Genomic DNA, 24,084 nt, shown 5'->3' with positions numbered 1-24,084 from the left:
TATGTATTTTTTTTCTTACTTCCCTGCTTTTTTAACTGTTCATTTTCTCTTTAAAATCAGATTGAGTTGTAGTTCTCTTTCACAAACATCAGGTCTGACACAAAAACTATCAGAACAGAAATAGAAGGAAATACTCCCTTCCAGTAATTATATTTCTCTTTGATTCATGGCTATAAACATTTTCATTTTATTGAAAATTATGTTGTCCCATACTCTTAACACATACTTGCATATTCACTGAAGTGTTCTGGCAGAAATAGAAGCTGGAACCCAAACCACTTCACACAGTGCCAAGAACATGCAAGGCACCATGAGCACGATTTTAGAAGGTATTCAGGTACCCAACTCCCACTGGTTTCCAAATTAGTTAAATATTTAAACTGAATAGCTATTCAGAAATGGGACCATGTTTTCCCTTTGTTTCGAGAATTCACCCTTCATTTTTGGCACTATATTAATAAAAACAGTAATGGTTACTCCTAACCAGGTCAGAGAGTAACTTAGATAAAAAACTGATTGTACAGCAGCCTTCTGGCAGTGGAACATGGAAGTAACAAATCAAACATTAAATCTATATAGCTGTTGTCATGTATACCTTTACACACAGGTGATTTAAGCACTTTTTTTATTATCTATAATGCTTACATAATGTATGGATTATCACACAGTTGAGTTAGGCACTTTGCTGGGAATCAAAACCATTCTTGTAAAGTAAGTTGCCAAATACACTTCCCCCAAAATTCCCACCCTCAAATAATAACGTTATTAGCATACAATCAGACTACCACAATACAGTTCAGAGCAATTTGAAGCAAGGAGATACCTGCTAATGCTTCATGTAACAAAACTTCAGTAATGGATGACCTAAATTAAAATCAAATGCTGAAATCAGCACCTTTTGCTTCAGCTGTGTGCATTTAGCAGGTGTTTATTGAAATCACTTAATATATTGAGTCTGATCCTACTATTAAGGAAAGTTAGTAGAGAATACCCATAGTATTACATTGTATTACCCATAGCTTACATTGTATTAAAGGTAAGCATTAGCAGAACTGGACATTCGGGATCTCTCACACTTTCAAAAAAATCAAGCCTTCCCTATGTCTTCAGGAAGTATTGGATTAAGCTCTTGTCCCATATAAGAAAAGAGTATTTAAAAGTCTGCACAAGGAAGTCTAGAAACAAAGTCCTCTGACTCTCCTCAGTCCTGCAGTTTTCCTCTAACAGATACGGGGCTAGAGGCATTCATAGCAGACATCTTTTGAACTGACAGCTAAATTAAAAGCAAGCAAGTGCTGTCATTCACACAGTATGATGGGATATCACATGTAGTAAGTGCCTGCCTCTCACTCCAAGGGACAAAACAATTACAAGAGCCATTGATGTGATGACTGTCTTTTATAGCATGTGATTTGGAGCATTCGTCATAGAATGCCAAAACTGGCGGTGCGTTTTCTTGGTGAAATACTGAGCACCATGTGAACAGACTTGAAAAAGGCAGATGGTAAACAGTGGAAGTACTTCTATGTATGTGTAATTTGCAGTATTTTCAAATATAAAGCAAAGCTTTCAAACAGTTGAATCACAATAAGAGCTTAAGTATGATATTACCAGTTTCAGGTTCTGGCTTTATCTTAAATATACTCAGTTGGTCTGTTTGTTCTCTGGCTAGCATACATATTCGATGACACTCTTCTTTCATGTCCTGGAAAATAGTCTCCAGATTCTCTCTGGAAGATCAAAATTGTAAATTAAAGAGTCAACCAATTCAGCTTGTTGTGACCTTTAATCTAGTCACACCCACAAATGAGAGAAAAACAATAGTATAAGCTACTTTTCTTGGATATCTTGTTCCTCAACATATGTGTACATATTTTTTGTTCTCCTCAGTAAAAGCAAGCAGAAAAAAGAAAAGGAAATGTTGTCAAAGAGTTGTTTAGTCATATCATACACATATATATCTGAACATAGGAACTGACCCTGCAAGGACCACCCCCAAAAATCCAGCGTTTCAGTTCTTTTAGTCTTTCAGGTATTTTGTGGAAGAGTTTATCTTTCCCAAGGGTACTGTTTCCGCCTCAGTTCTAGGGAAAATAAGATGCTGCCACTATGAACATTGTTTGCTGTCATTGCCAGTGCACTCCAGACTGCAGAAGAAGGAACACACAAGCATTTGTTATGGCTCTTTCCTTCTCTGTGTACCTGGCATTTTGGGGAGGAGTTTGTCAACTCATGCCCTCTGGTTTCATACAATATGATATAACTTTTCTTTTTATTCTGAGACATTTATTGTATTATATATTTTCAAGAGTATCATATGGGAATCTGATATTTAGTTATCTGCACTGAGAATGGTAAAAATAGTTCATGCTGGTGTGAATTTCTGCAAAGGCACTGTTATTTAGTTACTGATGCTTCCATAGAATTCCACTGTGGAATTTTGATAAACTTGCTGAGTAATTTATATTTTTAAACACAATATAATGGATTTTATAAAATGAACTTCAAAGATGAAAAAGTCAAGTTGTATTCTCTTTTGCATCTTTTCATCAAAAGATCTCAAAAGGGATTTTTCTTTAATCCAGTGAATTGCTTTTTTATTGCTTATTCATACAGCAATCTGACTGTGTTCCTACTTCTGTTGTGTTTCTCTTTCTGAAGACACAAATGTCTATTTGTATCTCATTTGAAAAAAATATGTACAGAAGTAGTTAAAATTATTACTGTTAACACATTCTGATGATTTTCCAGAAGTTTTGATAAATAAGAAATAGAAAAAAATAAAGGTTCTATTCAGAACTTTAAAATATAGCTATGATTAGATGAAGCAGTCTTAATTTGCTAGACATTTGTGATACTATAATCTTAATCTATAAGATTACTAGCAATCTTACCAGTCACATACCTCCTTCCAAGAAAACAGTAAAGTAAGGAAGCTATTTGAGAGCAGAGGGACAGAAGACAGGTAAAAGTTTTTAATTTTTTTAGATATAAATCAAAAAGACAACTCTTTCTCACATTACAGTCTTATTTCCTCTCTTTCTTATCATAAAAAGAGTAGTGAGCCAGACTGAAGATCCATGTGGTTCACCTAGCCTAAGTATGGGAGTGGTCAAAAGCAGATGCCTAGGCAAGAGAATAAAAAGAAAGCAAGAAATTGATACTTTCCCTTAATAACTCCCCTAATACCACCTTAGAGAATCTTCTATTTGACCGCAGCAAAGTTGTTAAAAGTGGCATTACTGGCCATCCTATGAAAAATACAAACCTAAGACTTTGTTCAATATTTTTCTGAAATCACTGGCAGAAGAGGAAATCTACAGCTTTTGATGCCTTGGTCATAGCAGGGGCTTGCTGCCTTCGGCTTACAGATAAACTTCATTTCAAACTATCCCATTTGGGATGGATCAGGCCAAGAATTATTTCTTCATGCTGCCTATCAGAGAGCTTCCTGGCAGCACAGCAGGCTCTGTGCTGTGCTGCCATCAGTTAATCCATAATGGGTGTACATTCCTGCCCCGAAGAGTTAATGCAAGGCAGTGAATGCTTATGCAAACCCCAGCATTAACACCCAGTGCCGTTTCCTGGAGTTTAACCTCCTGCTGAACCGAGTGGATTTCTTCCTCCCTCCCAGCTTAGCCCTCCATACTTGTAAAGCCCCAGCTATGCTTCCACATAGCTGTTGGCTCTATTATCTTCCTGCATTAACTCTTTGACCTTCGATGCTGCCCCCTCCCTACTCCCTGCCCAGCCAGTTCTTAATGCACTGTGCAGAAAAGAGGGCAATAGCTGGCCTTACTCAATTGCAGAAAAGCCAAAAGCAAATTTGAAAAATGCTGCAGAAGTATTTACCTTTCAGGTGAAATACCAGAGATCCCTAGAGATAATTCAGGCTTATCTGGAACAACTTTCTTACTTTTCACCTTGAAGTAAAAGATGAAAATATTGAGCACGTTAGCGTATTAATTTTGCGCTTCACCTTGATATGAATAAAAATAAAAATGTCATGAAGTCCTTCACCTAGTCCTGTTGAAAGCTCTCAAAGCATTGTCAAAATGACAAAAGCAGTTTGTGTGAAATTCCTAGTTCCTTTTAGATTCACTTATTAACTCAGTGTGGCATTTCTCTGCTCATACTGCCTTGAAACGGAACTAAGAATATTGCTTGATTGTAATTAGTTTTCAGTCATGTATAAGGTAAGGTTCAGTCTTTTGTATAAGCTTGTTACCAAGCTATTTTACCTCTTAAAAATCAATTTATTCACTGAAAATTTCAATGAACACATCGGAAGCTAATATGTCAGGAGTTCTAGCAGTTTTTAAAATAAGTTATTAACTTTGACTACCACCGTGTGGTTCACTCCAGTATTACATAGTTTTACATCTGCCAGGCATTAAGGGAAGTTTTCATAATAACCAGTCACTAAGCTGCAGTTCCACTAGAGCTACATTACCAGATGGCCTGAGTAGTTCATATGTGCTCCAAGTCAGACACGAACTTGAGCACGCCTGCCAAATCAGCTGATTTCAAAGATGTGTAAGCTCAGAAATCTGTATAAGCTGATCCATTGCCTATAACCACAGGCATGTCTTACCTGTAAGGCTGAAGTGCAGCTGCAGCTCCTGCAGATTCATTTGAGCTGCCTTACACCCAGCAACACAGGATACAAGTCCTTGCTACAGTAAACTAAGCAATGCTTGGGAGGTCTAATAGCAACAAGTTCTGTGTTGCTGCGCTCTTATGCTCACCTGTGTTCACTTTAAATTAGGCAGCTAATATGTGTATATGTGGTTAGATTCACATCAATGACTGCACTCCAGCTATCCCACAAGGACAGAATAGCACCCTGGATGCTATTCTGCAATAAAAATAGGGAGCTAATCTGGAGTTTTGACAAATATGATAATTTTCAATACATACCATAAAATAATTAACATACCAACTAACCAATAAGTATTTAATGGTGTTCCCTATGTGCTTTGTATAATTTGACAATTTCCTAGTAATTATAGAATGATGACATTTAAAATAAATTTTTCAGAATAATTAGTATGAATTCCAAACATTTCATGTTTGAAAGCAGTAATAATTTACAAATGTTTGTCTTTATTTTATCTCTGCTTGGTTTCTTATCTTACCTCCCTTTTATACGTTGGCTTCTGTATACCCTTTTGTGCTTCATTTAATTCTTGCAATTTGCTTTCCAGATTTCTTATTTTATCATCTTGATTGGAAATAATAGATAAAAGCTTCCTTTCCTTTTGATTGCTTTTGTCCTCAAGTTGCTTCAATTTCATGCACTCACTGTCTAACTGTTCCTAAAAAATAATTTTAGAAACACCAGTACAATTAATAAATTTGAGGCTTGTGGAATATCATTATTCAGCAGTCTATAATAAGCTAAATGTATGTTTTGCATCACAAGTAAGGATCAGTCTTGTTTATTACATTAATAATTTTCAATTGATAGTGAAGACCTTCTACCACTACACATAGCTGTAACTCATCATAGGTGATTACTCAAAACAACTGTATCTTTCTCAAAGTCATATTTGTGTTTATACAAAATCAAGATACTTTCTTGATTCACTTACTATATCATTTACATTAACATTTTATGTATAATATTTTGCATATATGATACATAAAATAGTATTTAATTAATTTCAATCTTATACCATTTTGAACATGTTGATAATTCTGCAAATTGAGCAAACCCAAGAACACAATCACACAATCACAGAATCCTAGATTATCTCCAATTGGAAGGGACCCATAAGGATCATTGAGTCCAGCTCCCCGCTCCTCGCAGGACTACCTAAACCTAAACCACAGAACTTAGAGCATTGTCCAGAGAGGCTCAGTGCCATGACATCTCCCCTGGAGAGCCTGTTCCAGTGACCAGCAATGGTCTCAGCGAAGGACCCTTTCCTAATGTCCAGCCTGATGTGACTTCATGTCCTGTCACTGCTCACCAGAGAGGAGAGGAGAGCAGCACCTCCCCATCCATCGCTGCCCTTGGGGGAGTCAACTGCGATGAGGTCACCCCTGAGCCTTCTCTTTTCCAGGCTCAACAAACAAGTGACCTCAGCTGCTCCTCCTAATTCTTGCCTTTGAAACTTTTCACCATCTTGGTCACCCTCCTCTGGACATGCTCCAATAGTCTGATGACCTTTTTGTGGCACCCAGAACTGCACACAGTGCTCCAGGTGAGGCTACAGCACTGCAGAGCAGAGCGGGACAATCCCATCCCTTGCCTGGCTGGCGATGCTGTGCCTGATGCCTCCCAGGACAGAGCTGGCCCTTTTGGCTGCCAAGGGACACTGTGGACTCCTATCAAATTGCCAGCAACCCAAACTGCAGGTCTCTTTCTGTAGGGCTGCTCTCCAGCCTCTCATCCTCCAATCTTTATGTATAACCAGGATTGTATTGCAAATATTTCAGTCCTATAAAGATTTGTGGAATAAAAAGTGCTGGCTGCTCCCACTTCGATGATCCATCTAGGAATTCATGGAACTTTTAACTATATGGGATTTTTGTGGAATAAAGAAGAAAATAACAAACAAAATTTTTTAATATGTTGAAAGATAGTAATTGCAAAAATTTTCAAGAAACAACCAACAGTTAAAACCTGCTACTATGAAAACGTTATGGTTGTTAGTTTATGCAATCTAGGGAACTGAATCAAGTGTCACAGAAAGTGTCCCCAAGCCCCATGATTGTCTCTGCAAGAGAAGTAAGCCCGAAGGGTTAACTCTTAAAGAAGAATGTATGAGAATATAGTCTGTAGACAGGTAGGGTAAGATGAAGAGGAAAGGAGCAACCATGTGCTTTTTCAAGATCTTTTGTTTTATTTTCAAATGGAACTTACATGGGGTGAGGTTGTGCATTTGGAGATCAGATGGGTAGGGGCTACCCTGCTAGACAAAGACAGCCATGCAGTCTTTACAGTAAGAGCTTCAATGCAACTCCAGACTTGGGTTGCATCTTGAAGATCCAGATTAAGCCTCTTCTGCTCAGCGACTTCAAAACATTGTCTAAAAATGGCATGTTTCAATCCCAGCAAAACTCCTTAATCCTAACTCTACTATGCTTTGCATTTCTGACAGGTCAAATTCAATTTCCCATTTAAACATAAAGTAAGGAGATACAGCTTCTCCTGTGTTTTCCTTCATAATTTGCTGGAAATCCAAACACCTAGGAAAAAACTTTCATCAAAGATAGTACTTGCCCTTGAGACACAATTGTATCTTAAGGACAGTAAAATAACTCACTGAGCCTTTGATACAGCATAATTTATCTCTCTGAGACTATTACAGCTCTAATTCACATGTGGGTTTACAAAGGCCCTCAGATAACTGGAGACCCTGAAGAAATGGCCAGCAGTTCTCCCCCATTTCTCCTACATCTGCAGGAAGCGAGGACAAGATTTAAACAAGCAGGGAACAAAGCCACATGAGAAGAGCCATGTTACAGTGAAGACATATCAGTACATGCTGATGGAAATCATCATTCCTGTGCACCATCAGGATACCAGGCAAAAGACTGGAGAAGCAATTACACCTTTTGGGATCTTTCAGTAACACAACCCTTCATAGCTTGATGATCTTAAGAGTTTCCAATACTGTGCCTGGCAGTTTGCAATGATGTGGTAACCCTTCTAAACTGGCTGAAAATTACAAAGCTAATGCTTGATAAGCTTCATAAACTTTATACATTTTATAAATATGTCACACAGGTCTTTTAAGCATGCTGGTATTAGCTGTCAGCAAAGTGGTCATGTATATATTGTGAACAGATCAGTATCTTTTCTTTTGCAGAGGCTTCATAGGATCAGTGGATAACTGAAATTGGAAGGGACTTCCAGGATTCTCTAGCTTCTAAACAAATCAGGGTCAGTTACAATGTCTGATCAGGTTACTCAATTTAAACTTGAATTTCTCAAGGATGAAGACTGCACTTTTCCCATGCCTGGCTGTCCTCATGGTGAAATGTTTTCCGCTATGTTCAGTCTGAACCTTTCCTGTTTCATTTGCCCGTTGTCTCTTATCCTCCTGCCATGCACTGATGCCTTAAGTTTTAACTTTCATATTTTCCAGATTCTGCACTGTATTAGTATGTAACTCTGAACTTCATATAAAGTGCTAGCAAGTTCTCTTCACAGTTTTGTTAAACAAAACAATCCTTTTCCAGCCTGAGAACCAAGGACACCATTGTAGCTTCAGGCCCAAAAAGTGTAAACAATGGCAAATTGAGGAGAGCAATCTGGGAGGATGGGACTTCATAACCTGAAGCTGTAATTGGACAATTAACCCAAATATGTAAATGGACCAAAACTTTAAAAAGTGTGAAAACTCGTGGTTGGGATCCATCTTGGGTGGAGCCACGGCGGGGCTCGTGGACTGCCCAAGATGTATCCTTTAAAGGCCTTTTAATAAACACCTACTTTACTCTTTAACACTGTCTAGCCTCTTAATGGTAGAGCCTGGCTCCATCTGCCTGATAACATGAATATAGGTATTGGAATGCTGTTCACTTTCCCCGAAGCCACCTTCGGGGAAAGGTTGGACAAGAGCAGATTTTGCACCTTCTCATGGGATACGTACTCCAGCCCCCAGTTAGCTCAGTGGGGCTTCTGCTGAACTCACTGTAGTTTGTCAATGTTTTTCCCATACTGGAGGTCCCTAAGCCCAGTGTATTATTCCAGATGCAGTTCAGTGAACACTGAATAGAGGGAGATACTCACTTCCCTGGGTGTGCTAGCTGTGCTCCTGTTAATACAACACAGGGAGCTGTTACCCTTCTTTTCTGTCAGGACACGCTCCTGGCTCATGCTCAGCTTGCTGTCTAACAAGATCCCAGCCCTTTTCCAGCAGAGCTGCTCCGCAGCCAGTCAGCCCTCAGACTGTACTGCAGCAAAGGCAGGTCCCTTTATTTTTCCCTGATGTGTGCTATAATGGTCTATATTTCAGTGGCTTCCTAAAACAAACAAATGGTCAGGTAGTTTCAAGAAAAAACACAATTCAACTGATGAATTATTCAACTGATGACTACTATAAATGGTCTCAAGGAATATTAACTGCGATTTTTAACAGTTTCCCCACAAACTCTTCTTTATTATTGGGTAGAGATAGATTAAACAGATGAAGCAATAGGAGAAAAGGCTTTCAATACCAGAATTTCTTATATCTTATATTAGGGCCTAATCCTGCTGCATACACCGTACCAGCAGCAAATAACAGCTACATGCACAATATTATCAGCCACCAAAAAAATCAAGTCCAGCTTTCTTTGCATTAAAGACAGGAAACAAAGTGACACTAATGAAGCTGGTATGGACTGGAACATGGAACTCTACAAGACTGCTGCAGTAGCTGCTCTTGGTTACATAAGTAATTTTAGCCCTATAATTTAGAACACAAAGATGGCTACTATATGTCTGCCATTCCTCTGCCTATGTTCTGCACAAAAGAGCTAAACATTTATTGTAGGATGAGAGTTTTGAAATGTATAATATTTGTATCATTCATCCTTGACACACAGTTTCTTCCTCCATTTTATGGCACAAGAAACTCTTGACAAACCAATTCCAGACAGTGTTTAATACTGAGGTTCTTGAACCAGCAACATGGGATCATAAGCATGTTTTCTTGTCACAGGAGCTGACTTTAGCTTCATGTCTTATTAAGTTCACAAGAATTCTGATATCTGTTCTAAAAAGTAGAAGCTTGACATCATCTCATCTCTAAGGTTTTTGGTTTGCTGCACAGCTTTGGCTCTGAGACAGTGTCTGGATCCCAGTTCTTCCTACTTAATAAAGTTTAGCCAGGGTCTCAAAACTAGACAGCAATACAGGCACCTTTGGTCTTCTTGGGCAGAGGGCTGAAAAATTCTGGTAATGATGTATATAGTTGGGTACTGACCACCGAGCCAATGTGGCCACTCACTTCTTTCAGTGAAGACAAATGTGAACAAAAAAAAAATCTCAAAGCGTTTTATGACACACAGGCAAGAGACCTTGACAGCAGCATATAAAATACACATGTATGACCACCTAATAGAAAACAACAAAAAGATAGCTCCTCCTCCCTCATTTTAAACCTCTCAAATTCAAGCTCTAATCATGCACCTATTACAATCAATTCAGGATTTCTATTGACTTTACTGCAGGACAGAATACAGTCCACTGAAAAATCCCACTGGATTTAGCAAATGACAGTTTCAAAAGGTTTCAATAAACCCAAGCATCTTCTGCCATGGGAGAGACTCTGAATTTCAAGGACAGTGTAGAGGACAATGGCTGTAGGAATAATTTATTTGGTTTAGAGCAGACTGTGAATAGAATATTATTAGAAAAATACAGGCTTTCAAAATAGAATATTCAAACTTCCAAATTTCAGTACCTGAAAAAGCCAATACTTCATGAATTACGCACAAGAAAACTATACTGGGTCAGTGACAGGATGGTGGATTTTCAGTTTAAAAGATGTCAAAATATGACATCTGAGGAAAAAAAAGTACAAGAAAACAGGAGACATTCATGATATATCTGTTAATAAATTCCCAGATCTTCTTACTAATAGTTTCCATCTATTTATTAACTCTCAACAGATGTCTCTTCCACAGAGTTGTCCAATTTTCCCTTGAAGCATGAATTCCACTGGCTTACTGTGTTTTTTTTTTTTTTTTTTAAATCAAAAGATAGCTTGTGTAGAGACACTGCTATATATCTTCCCTCGTAGCCATGAATTGCATGGCCAAGACACAGCCAGAGCTAGTACAAGTGTGTGTGCCTCTGCTGTGCTGTCTGGACATTTTTGTATCATTCTTGCCAGATCAGTGCAAGTTTACTAGACACAATGCCAAACATTATGGTCCTCCTTGCATTGGAAGGATGGTGCATATATATCCATGTGCCTCTGCAGAAGGCAGCCTTTGTCCAGTCAAACATACTTTCCCAAGCTCCATGCTTTTTCCTAGTAACAGGAACAGAGAATAGGCTGGGTCAATCCAGCTTTGCATGGGTTTAAATCTCTACACATCCCCTCTAAAAATACCTTATTTGAATAGCAATGTGCCTGGGTTTAAATGCATCACCATGCAGACAGACTTATATAGTTCATTCTGCATGGAAGTATTTCAGAAATATTTCTGTTCATGGAATAGAAGAAGCAAAATCCAGATGAAATGCCTGTTGCTGAGAGGTAACTGCAGCAATGGGCTACACAAAACAAATATGCAGATAAAGAAAATAACCTACATTCCATTAGGAAAATAGCTCCAGAAATGATGATTCCAGCTTCTCATGCATTGCCTACAATCTCCTGTAGAGATCACATTATTTCAGTGTTTCCCCATAGGATGATCAGGTAACACAGCTTCCTTTCATTCCTAACTCATTATATGACTAGGTTGCTTAAAACTATTGTTCTTTAGTAAGCATTCAGAAAGAAGACTATGAAATACTAGACTTGGTCAGTCTTCATGTGCAACCATAAGATCTAATTTTTATCCAGCTCAAGACAGCAAACTGCAAAAATAGACAAAGATGTTCCATCAAAGAATTAACCCTTCAGCTGTGTTTTAATGCAAGTAAGTGCAAAGATAAGGAAAGAAATGACATCTTATAATTACAGATTCTGATGTAGAAAAAATATAAAAAGACTTTATTTTAAATAGAATAGGAGTGTATAGAAATATTTGCTGGCAGTATGTTTAAAATGTTTGCAAAAGCTTGGTCTCATATAAGATTCCTTCAGGATAGCTAAGTAAGCACCAGTAATTCAATGAAATTACTTTTGGATCTAATGGAATTGCATTTCTGATAAAAAATGTGTTTCTGTGAATTTATCACAATTAATTTGTTTGTAGCTTAGGAAATAAATCCTGAAATTGACTCTTTAATTCTAATGCCTGATTTCTCACAAGGGTCTTTTAAAGACCCTTAGGAAGTCTCTGCTATGGAGATTCACATTCAAAAATAAGAGACTATGTTACAAGACAGCTCTCAAAAAAACTAGTGACTTACAATAAGAACAATGTCACTTTGTACATTTCTGTCACTGTCTTTTCTCAATATATAAAATGCATTCAAGGCATTTCCCAGCTATTCTGGGCTATTACTTTATGACACATAGGCAAGAGACCTTGACAGCAGCATATAAAATACACTCAATAGGCTGTAGTGAAAATCTTTATGTTACTTCAATGAGGAGAGGCAGAAAAGACATCATCTTAACACTGGCTATTTAAAAAACCCAAACAAATCAGCATCTCCTGAGCAATGGATTGTTCACTTCCCACTCCACAACTTTTGGAGTGCAGATTCTCCATTTCTTGCAAAAACAGAGACCGTTTGCAATGTGAAATGCTCTTGTAAGAAAGAAAAAGCCCTTTTATGGGTTTTGGCAAGGTAAGAAATAAATAATCAACTAAGCTCCTGCTTTGTGGTCAAAACTGTTCCACAGAGCTTGATGGCCAAACAGAGATTTCGCTGGGAAGGACCAAAGATAATGCTTAGTTCACCTAAACAGGCTGCAGTGGCACAAAGCTCATGTACTTCATGTGTGGTGTCTTATCTTCTTTTTGCCAGGGATTAATGCACGTGATGGCATTTCTTGTTCTGTTCAAAGGCACCCGTAAATATCTCACTTATCTTTTAGGTTCTCACAGCACAAAAGTGAACTTACTGCAGGTGACATACCTTTAGGAGTTTTTCTCTTTGCTTTGCTATATTCAGTTTTTCAGAGAACTGCCTGAAAGGTAAGTTGGATGTTTCAATGTCTTCATGCATCAGAATGTAAGGATGTGCATTGCCTTAAAGAAAAAAAAAAGCCACTGACTATTGCTGCATTTTTCACGGTCAGCTTCTAAGTAAAAGCAAAATTAAAAGAAGCTAGACTCATAGCTTCTTTATAGACTTCATGTTCTTTGAGCAAGCCTTCATATTAAACAAGCAAGAGATGCTAAATTCTGTGGTTAGAGACAATGCAAGACTAAATCGGCAATAAAGAAATGTACATGTACTCTTAGAAATAAAAGTCAGCCACTTTGCTAGTATTTATGAAAACCAGGAGTGTTAGGCTAGTGTGAATAAATATTTAATGAGCATGGCAGATTAACACATGGTTACTTTGACTCTTTTCTCTTATTTGTGTAATACAGTCAAACAGTGAAAAATTATCCATCAATGACTATTTGATCTGAAAGAGAATTACCTGCTTATAAAGTTCTGCTTATGCAGTAAGATTAGCATCACAAGATTCATCTAATATAAAAGACATACAATCATACCACTCACATCTAGAACAACCCGAGATATACTTTTTAACAGGTAAGTGTAAAAATAATTATGTAACAATTAAAAAAAATGTAGCAAATTATTTGAACCCATATTTTCATAACTTTTATTGGCTTCAGTGTAAGCAGATTCTACCTCTATAGAAAATCTCACCATTTCTTGAAGAGGATAAAGAGAGACCCCAGAAGTGTTGAATTTTATAAATAGATCTTGAAACAGCACATTTGTGTTAACTCTCACATTCACAGGAAAAGTATGATACTCATTTGAAATATGTATATTGTAAAAACTGAAGCAACAAAGTCAGAACTATTCATCAGTGCAACACAGCATAAAAAGCAATCATGTGCAAACTGGAGTACATACCTCTATTAGCATTCAGAGCAGCCAACTGTGATTTCAGTTTTGCAATAATGCTGTTTTGAAGCTCTATCTTTTCCTGCTGTTCACGTATTTGCTGCATGTAGTTTTCTGTCTGCAAATATAATTTAATTAGCATTAATCTTATTCTGTTTTGACTAGGGGTCTCCTATTTGGCATATAAAAAGCAGCTCTGATTTTTAAAGATAACAGTAGTTGTGGTCGTCTGAGTAAAAACCTTTGGCAAGTCCATCTTTTTGTAGAAAAGGTATTATAGGAAACAACCTCTGAGTTTTAATAACTATTTCAGCTGTGGCAGTTGTAAAGGGTAACTTTTAAGTTAGGATTCTTCATTTACAGATGTAGAATACATTGTGCTCAAATTAAAATTTGAGTATTCTTCAGAATGCTTGTCAGTTTATCTATAGAAAAAAGTAATTTTCCCCTGCACATTTTCTAACAAATAATATAAAAATAGGCTTTTAAAAATGTAGATTTTAGATGGAAAACAACAACATTGTTTATTTCATACAACAAATACTCTGTAAACCATTTTGACTGCCTATGAACAGTTTTGTACATTTCTTTGAATGTAGTGGACTAGTTTTTCTAACCTACATAATGGGGCTGGGGAGGAAGGTAGGCAAAAAGCTCCATCCTTTGTCTCCAATACTACAACTCATGCTATAAAAGGCCACACAGGCTCCTTTAATAATACTGCTTGTATTTTATCAAACTGTAAATTTTGCTAGACAGTCCATTAATCGAATGAATGGCCAGGTGGCAGGAAGTTGCTACTATTCGAAACTATTGTTTCATTAGCACATGCTTAATGCTGCAGTTACAGTAGTGCTAAAAACAAGCAAGAAAACTTGTGAAATCCCAACAAGAAAACTTTCAGGAATGCACTGAATTTTTCTGCAATTAGGAATATGTCTATTACTGAAGAGGTCACCACCTGCCACCATCTGGGACAAGACTCAGCATTGTTTTCATGTCTATTAATAGTTTAGCCATAGTGCTATCTAATTCTCAAATCCCAGCCACATTTAAATTCTATACCCTCCTACTGTCCGCTGTGTTTGCCTGTAAAGCAGGCAGGAAAAAATATCCACAAGCAAAATTGATTTTAAAAGGCCAGGTAGTAGTTGTGCTATGAGATTTTTTTTTTTTTGTTGTGCTTAAAAAAAAAAAAAAAAGTGATCAAAGAGCAGTACACTCCAGCAGCTATAAGAGACCTCATGAAGCAGAAAAATCACTGAGAACCAAATTGAAAATGTACAACAGCAATGTCTTGTCAACACTTCTGTACAGAGCACAGACATGACAGCTAAAACAGACAGAAGAGAAGATGCTTTTGACAGCCAGTGTGCACAAATTATTCCTTGAGTCAGATGGCAGCAACAAGTTACCAACTAGAAGATCTGCATGACAACCAACCATCCATCTGTATCAAACACCATCTGGCCGAGATGACTCTGGCTTCTGTGTGCTTGACATGGCTCCCAGCTCTAGAGACTGGCAAAACAAGTGGCCTATCGGTAACTTAAGTAGTAAACTGTTAACAACAGCATGGTGGACAATCCAACAGTGTGTGGAGGCCACACAATGAACAGAGGAAGTTACTAGAGTAAAGCACTGTACAAAGGTCATTCAAAAAACAGAGGAGTTTGGTTCAAAAAAAGCAACAAAAATAATAAAACCCAAGTAATTTTAGTATCAACTCTTCTTGAAAAAAATATTTTTGTTCTCTTTTGAAATCATAAAATTCAACTGAAAGTTTGATTAGGACAAAGATTTAAACTGGTAGTAATCCTTTACCAAAGGCTTTAGATTTTTAATTTCTGAACCAGTGAAAATGCAGAGAGCAATCTTGCAAGCATTTAGTTCACTTAGCAGTGATGATCTCACACTTCTCTGGTTTTCTTGTCTGGATCTTGGAAGGACTATCTCATTTTGCACTCAATGCTTTGTTTCTTGGTCAGAAGATTCTTTCATGTAGTTTTAGATTATTCCGGAGTATTAACTTAACTGGCTTTTCTTCAAATAGTTAATAGCTCACCCTAAGAGACAGAATTTAAAAGATCCCTAAACATTCTAAAATGTCTTGCCTTTTGTTAATTAGTTGAAATTTCAACACAAAAATCACATTACTTATGCTTGTTATGTAAAGAGACCTCTACAGATTTACACCAGCACTGCTGCAAGCCTATGAATAGAGACAGACTGTACAGTGGATGATTGCACACATGACTGACTTGAAATGTGTTTGTTCTGTGATGCCTTGGCTAGTTAATTTTGCCATGCAAGAAGATAGCAAGATTGGACCCAGATATCAGAATATTCTCTATTAGATCCTTCCCTGCTTCCAATTCTACTACTGCTCCATAACTTGACATGGAATATGGTTCATTTGCCCCTGAGCTAAGTCCCAGCCTACCAGCTCTACTGAGTATCAGAAAGTTCTGTAGCAATGAAAACATTCAAGCTTTCCTGTAACAGAGGTTCCATTGCTGGGCAGAATATGTATGATAAAAAAACCTATGACAAAGCCCAAACCTGATAGCTTTGAAATATGCTGTCCTACTTGAGAAGTTCCAGAGGAGTTTTGACTGAACTAATGTTTTCTGCAACAGACTAACTAAAACTTCAAATGTGCTTCTTGGTGGTCAGAATGCCTCCAGAAACTTTCTGTTACTCCATTAACGAATAAATGTACTGGTTATCTTTAAAAGAGGAATACTTATTCTAGCAACTTTCAGGTACATTTGTCACAAAGATTGTTTAATTTAAGCTATTTACATTAATAATATAAAAATTATTTTTTAAGAATGCAAATTAAATTCCACAATGTACTTTGTTAAAGTAAGGAAAATTTTATATACATTTTTGCTGTGTTTACATTATAAGACTTCATTAACCCTCCAAAACAGACAACACTTTTCCAACCTTTAAAACTATTAAAAACACAAAAAGAAATTCTAAGGTCAAAAACCAGAAACCCACCTACTAAATTCATAGCCTAGTGACTTGCTTTGCTGTGTATTGACATGGTTTCATAATGGCAATTTCCAACTTTAACAGATGCACTAAAGTGTGCATAGTTAAAGTGAAACTGGTATCTACATCTACTACCATCCCCCATGGGAAGGATGGCTTTAAAGATGGAATTCAGCTTCCAACACCTACTTTTTGTTGTAGTTCTTTCACAGCATGGTCTCTCTCCATGCATGCTTGTCGATAGGCTTCATAAGCTTTGTTAAGCTGCTCTCCGATGTTTTTATCCATAGTTCCCAATGTTGTTTCATCACATGGTCAAGTTAACAGACCTGGAAAGTAATCAGAAGGAAAAAGAACACCAAGAAACAGCAGTACATAACTAAAAACATATATAGCATGACTTGTACCACTGTTGTATTCAACTGATACGTGCAGTTTATCTGACCATTAGCAGCATAACTTGAACTATAGCTCTGTTCACCTCAATGTTTAATTTTATGTCCAGGGATGGGTTTAAACAACAGACAAATAAAAGCAGCTTAACTCTTAATCCAATTCTGGATGTATAGAATGTATAAATGTATCTTTAATTACAGTGTTTAAGATTAAGACTTAAAATTGGTGCAGATTACCAGTTACCAGATTTTATATATCTCCAAAAGTTTAACATTTGCATAATTATGAAATAAAGACAGTATTAATGAGCAAAGCTAAACTCAGCTTTTGGCATTGTGTGGAAAAATCATGCTATGGAAAGCCAGTGTCCAGAGACAGAGTCCTGGAACTTGATTAGAATAAAGGGAGGCAGAGTCCCCTGGGGCACACTGCTGGGCATTGCTGTCCGTGGGGTTTTCTCTCAGTTTTGGAGCTGCAGCCTCCTTTTATCCTGAACACCCGGCTGCATGATGCCCCCTTCCTTACCCCACTAGCTGAGGAACTAGGAAGGTACAGCCTTCCCAAACTCCCTACCACATATACCCCCTTGAACCTGTCATTTTATCCCAAAGTTCAGACACTCGGGCTTGTAAGGATCCATTTGTTTTAGGAGTCAAACTGTCTGGGCTGGGCAACAAACTTGCTGCTTGAAGTTGGTAAAGACATTGAGACCCATTTCAAAGATCTTAACGTCCATACCCTCAACCAAGGAATTGTTTGTAAAAACATTAGCACACATCTTTCCCATCAGCATTAAGAAATAAAAAGATAAAAACTCAATTAGGTCACAAAAACCTATCCCATTCTGTGCCAAATTTGAAAATGTCAACACAAGCTACCCTAAGGTAGACTTAAAACATCTTTTATCTAAAAATCAATGATATCAACCAGTATGAATTATCAAGACTTGGACCTTTTTATCCAATATTATGAACTTTTTACACTTTGTGTACAATTTCAGTAACAACTGCCAAAACTACAGCTATCAACTTTGACACATAAGGCTAGAACACTACTAAATGTCAGAATCCAATTTCAAGAACTTTGCAAACACAGGTAATTTACTTCTATAGTAATATATGATACTAATTTTAAGAGTTCAAAATTTAGCATAATACAAGTTCAGTAGAGAACAAGTTAGTCAAGTCTCAACCCCCACCCTAGAGCAAAAAAAAATAGCAATTTAATTTCTCGTCTATTTCTTATTAAAAAAAGTGTGGACTGCCACTATCATCTCTCACTATCTCCTGAGATTATGCATAAATCACAAATACTACTAAAGAAAGTGACATGAGGATAAACCCGGCAAGAAGAGTATAAGGGTAACTTGCCTTGGACACTGCTCAAAATTCTGAAGATTGCAGCTTGATGATTTTTTTCATGTTTCCTTGCTTTTGAATATATTCCCTATCACAGGGCTTGAATACACAAAGGTGGTCTAACTTTTCTAAAAGGTTCAAAAGACTACTGTATGAACATCACACTTTTTTGTCCTGCAAATTTTATTTTACTGGTATGTTCTGACAGGAAAAGCAATTGTATCTCACCTCTGGCTTGGCTGTACTTCAATAGCAGCAAAGCAAATTCTTTAATGACTTGGAATCTTTTAGGGATCCTTTGATGTCATAAATGTTACTGAAATCCAAGTTTACAAGTTTTGCATAAAAGGCCTACATTGTTTCACATGAAAGGCTTTGTTTGTTTGACTTGTTTTGTTTTCCTAAATACCAGTTCAGTAGTTTATAATCCCTGATGGTGCATAGTGTCTCAAAGCATTGTTAGTAACACAGGCTACTTCATCCACCTTCTTCCTCCCTGAAATGGTACCCTTCAATAAATGGAATATTCATGCTCATATCTGGGGCACACCTTTAACTAAATGGGTAGGCTTTCTTTCCTTTTCAGATGGAGGACTGTTCTGTGTAGTTCAATGAATAAAATCAGATATTATATTTGCCTTCAGGGACAGGTGCTAAACTGCAGAGAGCATTGTTATAGCTGAAAGTGACTGAAAGCATGTTCTCACAATCTTTAAAACTTGTGAAGTTTGCATCAGTATTGATTTTGTACTCATCTGAAATCCTCCAATGTTAACAACTTGCCTAGTAAATGACATGTCCTGTACATATGAGGTAACTTCAAAAAATGAGTACAATGGGATCTAAAAAACTATGTTTAGCTTCTAATGGAGAGAATAGGGCTCAGCTCCACGTGACTCACAGTTCACAGAAAATGAAGGTTTTAATTTCATTCATGCAAACTCAAACCTCCATTTGAACAGCAGTATTTAAAACTTATACCTGATTTCCCGCCTTTTAGTCATTCCTTGCAAATGGAAACATTAACAAACAGTGCTTCCGTCATTTGGACCGATGGTATCAAAAGTAATTGATCCAGCAGGCAGAACTGTAGCACAGTGCCTGATTTTCTACTTTGGATGGAAAAATAATTTACTGGTAGCTCCCTAAACTTCAGACTCCATGCAAAGAAAGGTCAGTGAAAGTCATTACTAGTGACACTTTAAGATGGCACTGTAACTAGAAGAATTGGTCCTATATTTGCCCCATACCCCAGACATTCTTCTTTGACCTTACCCTTCCCTTTCTTCCAGCACAAGCAACCTTTCTGTAAATTGTATCAGCAAACCAATCCAGTTTAAAACTAAACACTAAATGTATTTTTGCTGCATTAGTTTTAATGCAGGTCAGATCCACAGACCACTTCAAATGGCACGGTAACACAAGGGAGCCTGCACAGGGACAGAAATCAGCAATAGGCAGACAGAACTATGTTCAACAGCAGCACTGTTTTATGTGTTTGAATTGTAACACGAAGTCACAGTTGTGTAACAGTGTCACAAGTCTGCGCTAAGGATAGGCCAGCCTTCCCACACCTCTGGCCGCACATTTTTGCTGCTTTACTGGTCCCACTATCAGTACTTCTATGCTACACAGCTGAGTATGCCAAAGTAGCTCCTTACTTCCTCAAAAAAGCAACAACAAACCCCCTAAAAAAACCAACCTCGGAATTAAAACTGGAGCTAGCTCACTGCAAGGCTGCTGGAGCACTACTACCAGCACAAGGAGGCAGTGGGAACATGCGACTAGCCGTGGGCAGGACTGCCGCAGTCTACATTTAGATTGGATTAAACTACTCTGTAGTCACACCCCGGGTTGCCTGCTGCTGGAATAAATAACTGCTTCTTATGTTATCTGTCTCATATCCAGAACTCCTTGCAGTTAGAAAAACTGGCTCATTTTCCTGCTTCTCCTCCATAGGCATCAATATTTATCAGGGAATTTGCCAACTGTTCCTTGTCATTTACCCTTCTCCTTGCATCCAATGAAGAGGAAAAAACTCCCTCCCAACAGCCCTAAAAAACCCCCCCAAAAACCAACAAACAAAAAAACCCCAACCCAAATATCTCCACTATTTTAATCAGTTATGATTAGTTATGCTGTATCCAAATGGCAGCTGGAACATAATTCAGCTCAAAGCTGACAATCCTGATCTTCAGCACCTTACATTGTGGATATTCATTAGATCCTAAAGGCTTTCACAATCATTAACAGCAATATATAGCAGAAATGCAGCGCTACAAAATGCTGCATTTATTCTAAGAGGGTCAGAATTAAGAGATTAGTTACAGAAGTTGTCCTGCAAGTGTGAATACCTGTGAGTGCTATGCTGCTGGAGCTATGGCAATGATAACTGGAATTTCATATTTGAGTAAAGACTTGTACACTGGATAACCACTGGGTACACCTAATGTTTAAGACAAACTTCTAAGTAAACAACAAATGAAATCTGCAGATTATATTAAAATACTTGCTTAAAATCAGAAATATTTTGCTGATATAGGTGATGGGAAGAAAAGTAGTAATATGCATTTTCTTAATCAAATGCCAAAAAAGCTCCAACACAAAGATAAGCAACATATTTCTGCTGCAATCCCAGCTCACAGCTCACCAGAGTTTTCATACTAGTTTTCATATTGCCATACTATTTTCATATTGCCATTAAATTGTGAAACAAAGGTTTTAGCTAATCATGTGTATATGCACATTAATTCATAATACACTTTCCTACCTCTCATAGTTTCATGAGAGATGAGAACACAGGGGCCATCCAACCGAAAGTACTTCTCTACATATTTCTGCTCTCAAAACAGATGTTTCAATTGCTATATTTTCTAAGTTACACTGTCATCATCTTGGGAACAGGAAGCCTGTTGAGATAATCATTTGTGAGAGACTGAGAGCTCATTGAACTTTTATGTGGTTTTTTTTTCCCTTATTTTTTTCTGAGTAGACACAATTCCTGCTTTGCCCGACGGCGGGGCGCGCCGTTAACACAGCAGGAGCCCCTGACGGCACAGCAGGGTTAGCGCTGGGCAGCCCCGGTGCGCTCAGGGCTGGGGACGGCGATTCCCGCAGCGCTGGGGCTCGCTCCCCCCGCCGCGCTGCCGCCTCTTCCTGCTCCTGCGCTCGCCGTCCGGGCCAGCGCCTCCCGGCAGCGAGCCCGCTGCTCCCGTCCCCCGATTCCCCGCTCCCGGAGCGCCTCCGCACGCAAGCGACGCGCCCCCGGCCCCGCTCCCGAGCCGGGCCGAGCGGCGCCGAGGGGGAAGCGGCGCCGCCGGGAGCGGGGGGCGGAAGCGCGGCCCGGGAGCCCCGGCTCGGGATCCCCTGGCGCGCGCTGCGGCCCGGGCCGAGCCCCGCGCTCCCGCGGCAGCGCCCGAGCGCGTGCTTTCCAAAGCCACTCAGACTTACGAGCGCCGCACGGAGCCCGCGGCCGCTCCCGGCACAGGGCGCTCGCTCCTGCCCGGGCGCCTTAACCCAGGAACCAGAACCGACTTCCTGCCGTGCCTCTCCCCGCCCTGTGACGGGTGCTGCCCGCGCTGAGTCGGGGCAGGGCAGGGCAGCGGCCGCCGGAGCCGCCGGGTTCGCGCAGGGACGGCGCCTTCCTCGTCCGCCCCGCGCAAGGCTGGGAGCCCGTCCGCTCGCCCCCGGCTGTCGGGCAGTGCCTCTTCAGGCTGCAGAAGACTTCTCAAGCAGCCTCTGCGCTGCTCCCGACGTCCCCAGGCCTCTCCTGTTTCTGTCTGTGATTTGTAAATAACACTAGTTACATTTGTGATATACTTCTCACGCTCACGGTATTTTCTCTCTGAAGGGTCTGTTGTAGTTTACTAGAGAGGCATTTCCCTGCCTGCGTTTATTTCGTGCAGGCAATGAATGCTATAACTAGGAATATAATGGAAACAAACAGTTTTAATTTTGCTACTGCCTGAAGCCCTTCTCTCTTCAGGTCACATGTATAAGTACAACTTTCTATCCTGACGGTGTGTGGGAGGATGGGAGCTGATGGGAGAACATGAGGCATTTGCTACATACTTGCGCAGGATACCATCGCAGAGCCAGCGGCAGAGAAGCACTACAGATTTTGAGTTAAACTCCGCTGTCTCTGAACCCCGGTGAACATACCCATGCACCCGAGCTGCGGTGTTTGTTCTAGGGCAGAGCTTTTTGCTTTGCCCACTCACAGATCAGAACTTGCATTCCAGCAATTTCAACCTATCTACCCTGGGTGCCTGCCCTTGGAAGCTTGGGGACTGAGCTCAAACATAGCCACAGAAAAAGTAGCCAGGTGTTGCTCTCTATGCTGTTTTGAAGATTATTTCTCTTATAATTTATCTTTCCTGCAAAGACTTCAGCAACTCTTTTGGTCTGTTTTGGCCTGTACTAAGGCTAAAGAGACTTACAGGCAGATAGCTTAATGAGCCTATACATATACTTCCTGTTTGGCCATTTTTAAGAATTTCAGGTGAGGTCCTAATGAACTATGGAGATTCAGAGAGAGTTTGCTCTTTTAGCACATTTTCAAGAAAGGGGAATTCAATTTCCTTTTTCAGAGACAGTGCTTGAGACGTCCAAGCTAAGGTTTCATTCAGTGGGATCTAAAAAAAATAAAATAGGGTGTAGGGAAAAATGTCTATTGTTTCTCTTTTAATTCAACATGTTAAATTTTTAGACAGTTTTGGCAAGCAGTTATGCTCTTAAAATTATAATGGATATTCAGCTGAATATAACCTGCATTTCTTAAATTCAGATCAATAAATGCAATATAATTTAACTGCTGCTGTATTTAAAATGGATAATGTGCAGAAAAGTACAAGTAGGTGTTTTCTGATGATAAACATGCCTCAATTAAAATTATGGCTACCTGAATTCAAATAGCCATAACATGTATACCACCTCTGAAATACTATCACTGCATGTTAGTTGTTTTAGGAGGAAAAACTGTTTATTTAATTCTAGGAATGTAGTTAATGTAAATTTGCTGGGAAGGTCTTAAACTCAGCAACTCAAAACTGGCGACTGTCTACAAACATGACTTTTCAAATCACATGCATTAATCTCTTAGTGCTTTTTCAGTAATATTCTTTCACAGTAAAACATGGGAGAAGCTGTTTTTTCCTCTCTCTTCATTATTTAGTGCCTTCTTTCTTTACATTTCCTCCCCCAAAACAATAAGGTATATTTTACAAGCTTTACAGTAATCCATCTGGATAATCTAAAGACTTCAAACCTTTGAATAAATTAAATAGAAGAAAAGAAAAATACCCATGAAAATAGTGCAAATCCTCTATTTCATAGCTAACTTGATCTCTGATCTTTTTGAGCATTTTCTGCTCTGCGGTCAATGACTAAATTACTTTTTGTTCTTTTCTGCCTCATCTTGCTTTCTTTTTTTTTGTTTTTCTGCTCCTTCCTCTTCCGTTTCTATACTCCCTTCCCTACAGCTATTTCAGGAACAGTTTTCTGTATTTCTGCCCCACATCAATATTTCAAACTTTTATGTCATTGTCAAGGCAGGATTGCTTTCCTATATGTAATCCTCACAAGATAGCTGGAAAGAGGCAGCACATATCAGTGTATTAAAAATGATTTAGGATTTTAGGAAACTATTGATCTTAAAAACAGTTGCAAATC

General features: G+C 38.6%; 1 protein-coding gene across 2 annotated transcripts in view; it reads right to left on the bottom strand.

Moving 5' to 3' along the window:
• TANK (TRAF family member associated NFKB activator) overlaps positions 1-21,978 on the bottom strand; it is a 28,384-nt gene extending 6,406 nt beyond the window's left edge. The window contains exons 1-8 of one of the 2 annotated variants that reach the window (XM_063161985.1): positions 21,865-21,978; positions 21,185-21,323; positions 16,850-16,989; positions 13,667-13,775; positions 12,704-12,816; positions 5,139-5,318; positions 3,853-3,923; positions 1,612-1,730 (exon numbers count right to left, since the gene is read on the bottom strand). In XM_063161985.1, the coding sequence (XP_063018055.1) occupies positions 1,612-1,730; positions 3,853-3,923; positions 5,139-5,318; positions 12,704-12,816; positions 13,667-13,775; positions 16,850-16,948 (691 nt within the window). In that variant the 5' untranslated portion in view covers positions 16,949-16,989; positions 21,185-21,323; positions 21,865-21,978. The remainder of the gene's footprint in view (positions 1-1,611; positions 1,731-3,852; positions 3,924-5,138; positions 5,319-12,703; positions 12,817-13,666; positions 13,776-16,849; positions 16,990-21,184; positions 21,324-21,864) is intronic. The other variant, XM_063161986.1, reaches the window with a different exon arrangement.
• Between the last annotated feature and the right edge of the window lie 2,106 nt (positions 21,979-24,084).

Source organism: Melospiza melodia, chromosome 8, assembly GCF_035770615.1.
Source record: "Melospiza melodia melodia isolate bMelMel2 chromosome 8, bMelMel2.pri, whole genome shotgun sequence".
In the NCBI taxonomy this organism is placed as follows: Eukaryota; Metazoa; Chordata; class Aves; order Passeriformes; family Passerellidae; genus Melospiza; species Melospiza melodia.
Note: the sequence above shows the minus strand (reverse complement) of the source record. Positions and strands in the feature narration are given on the sequence as shown.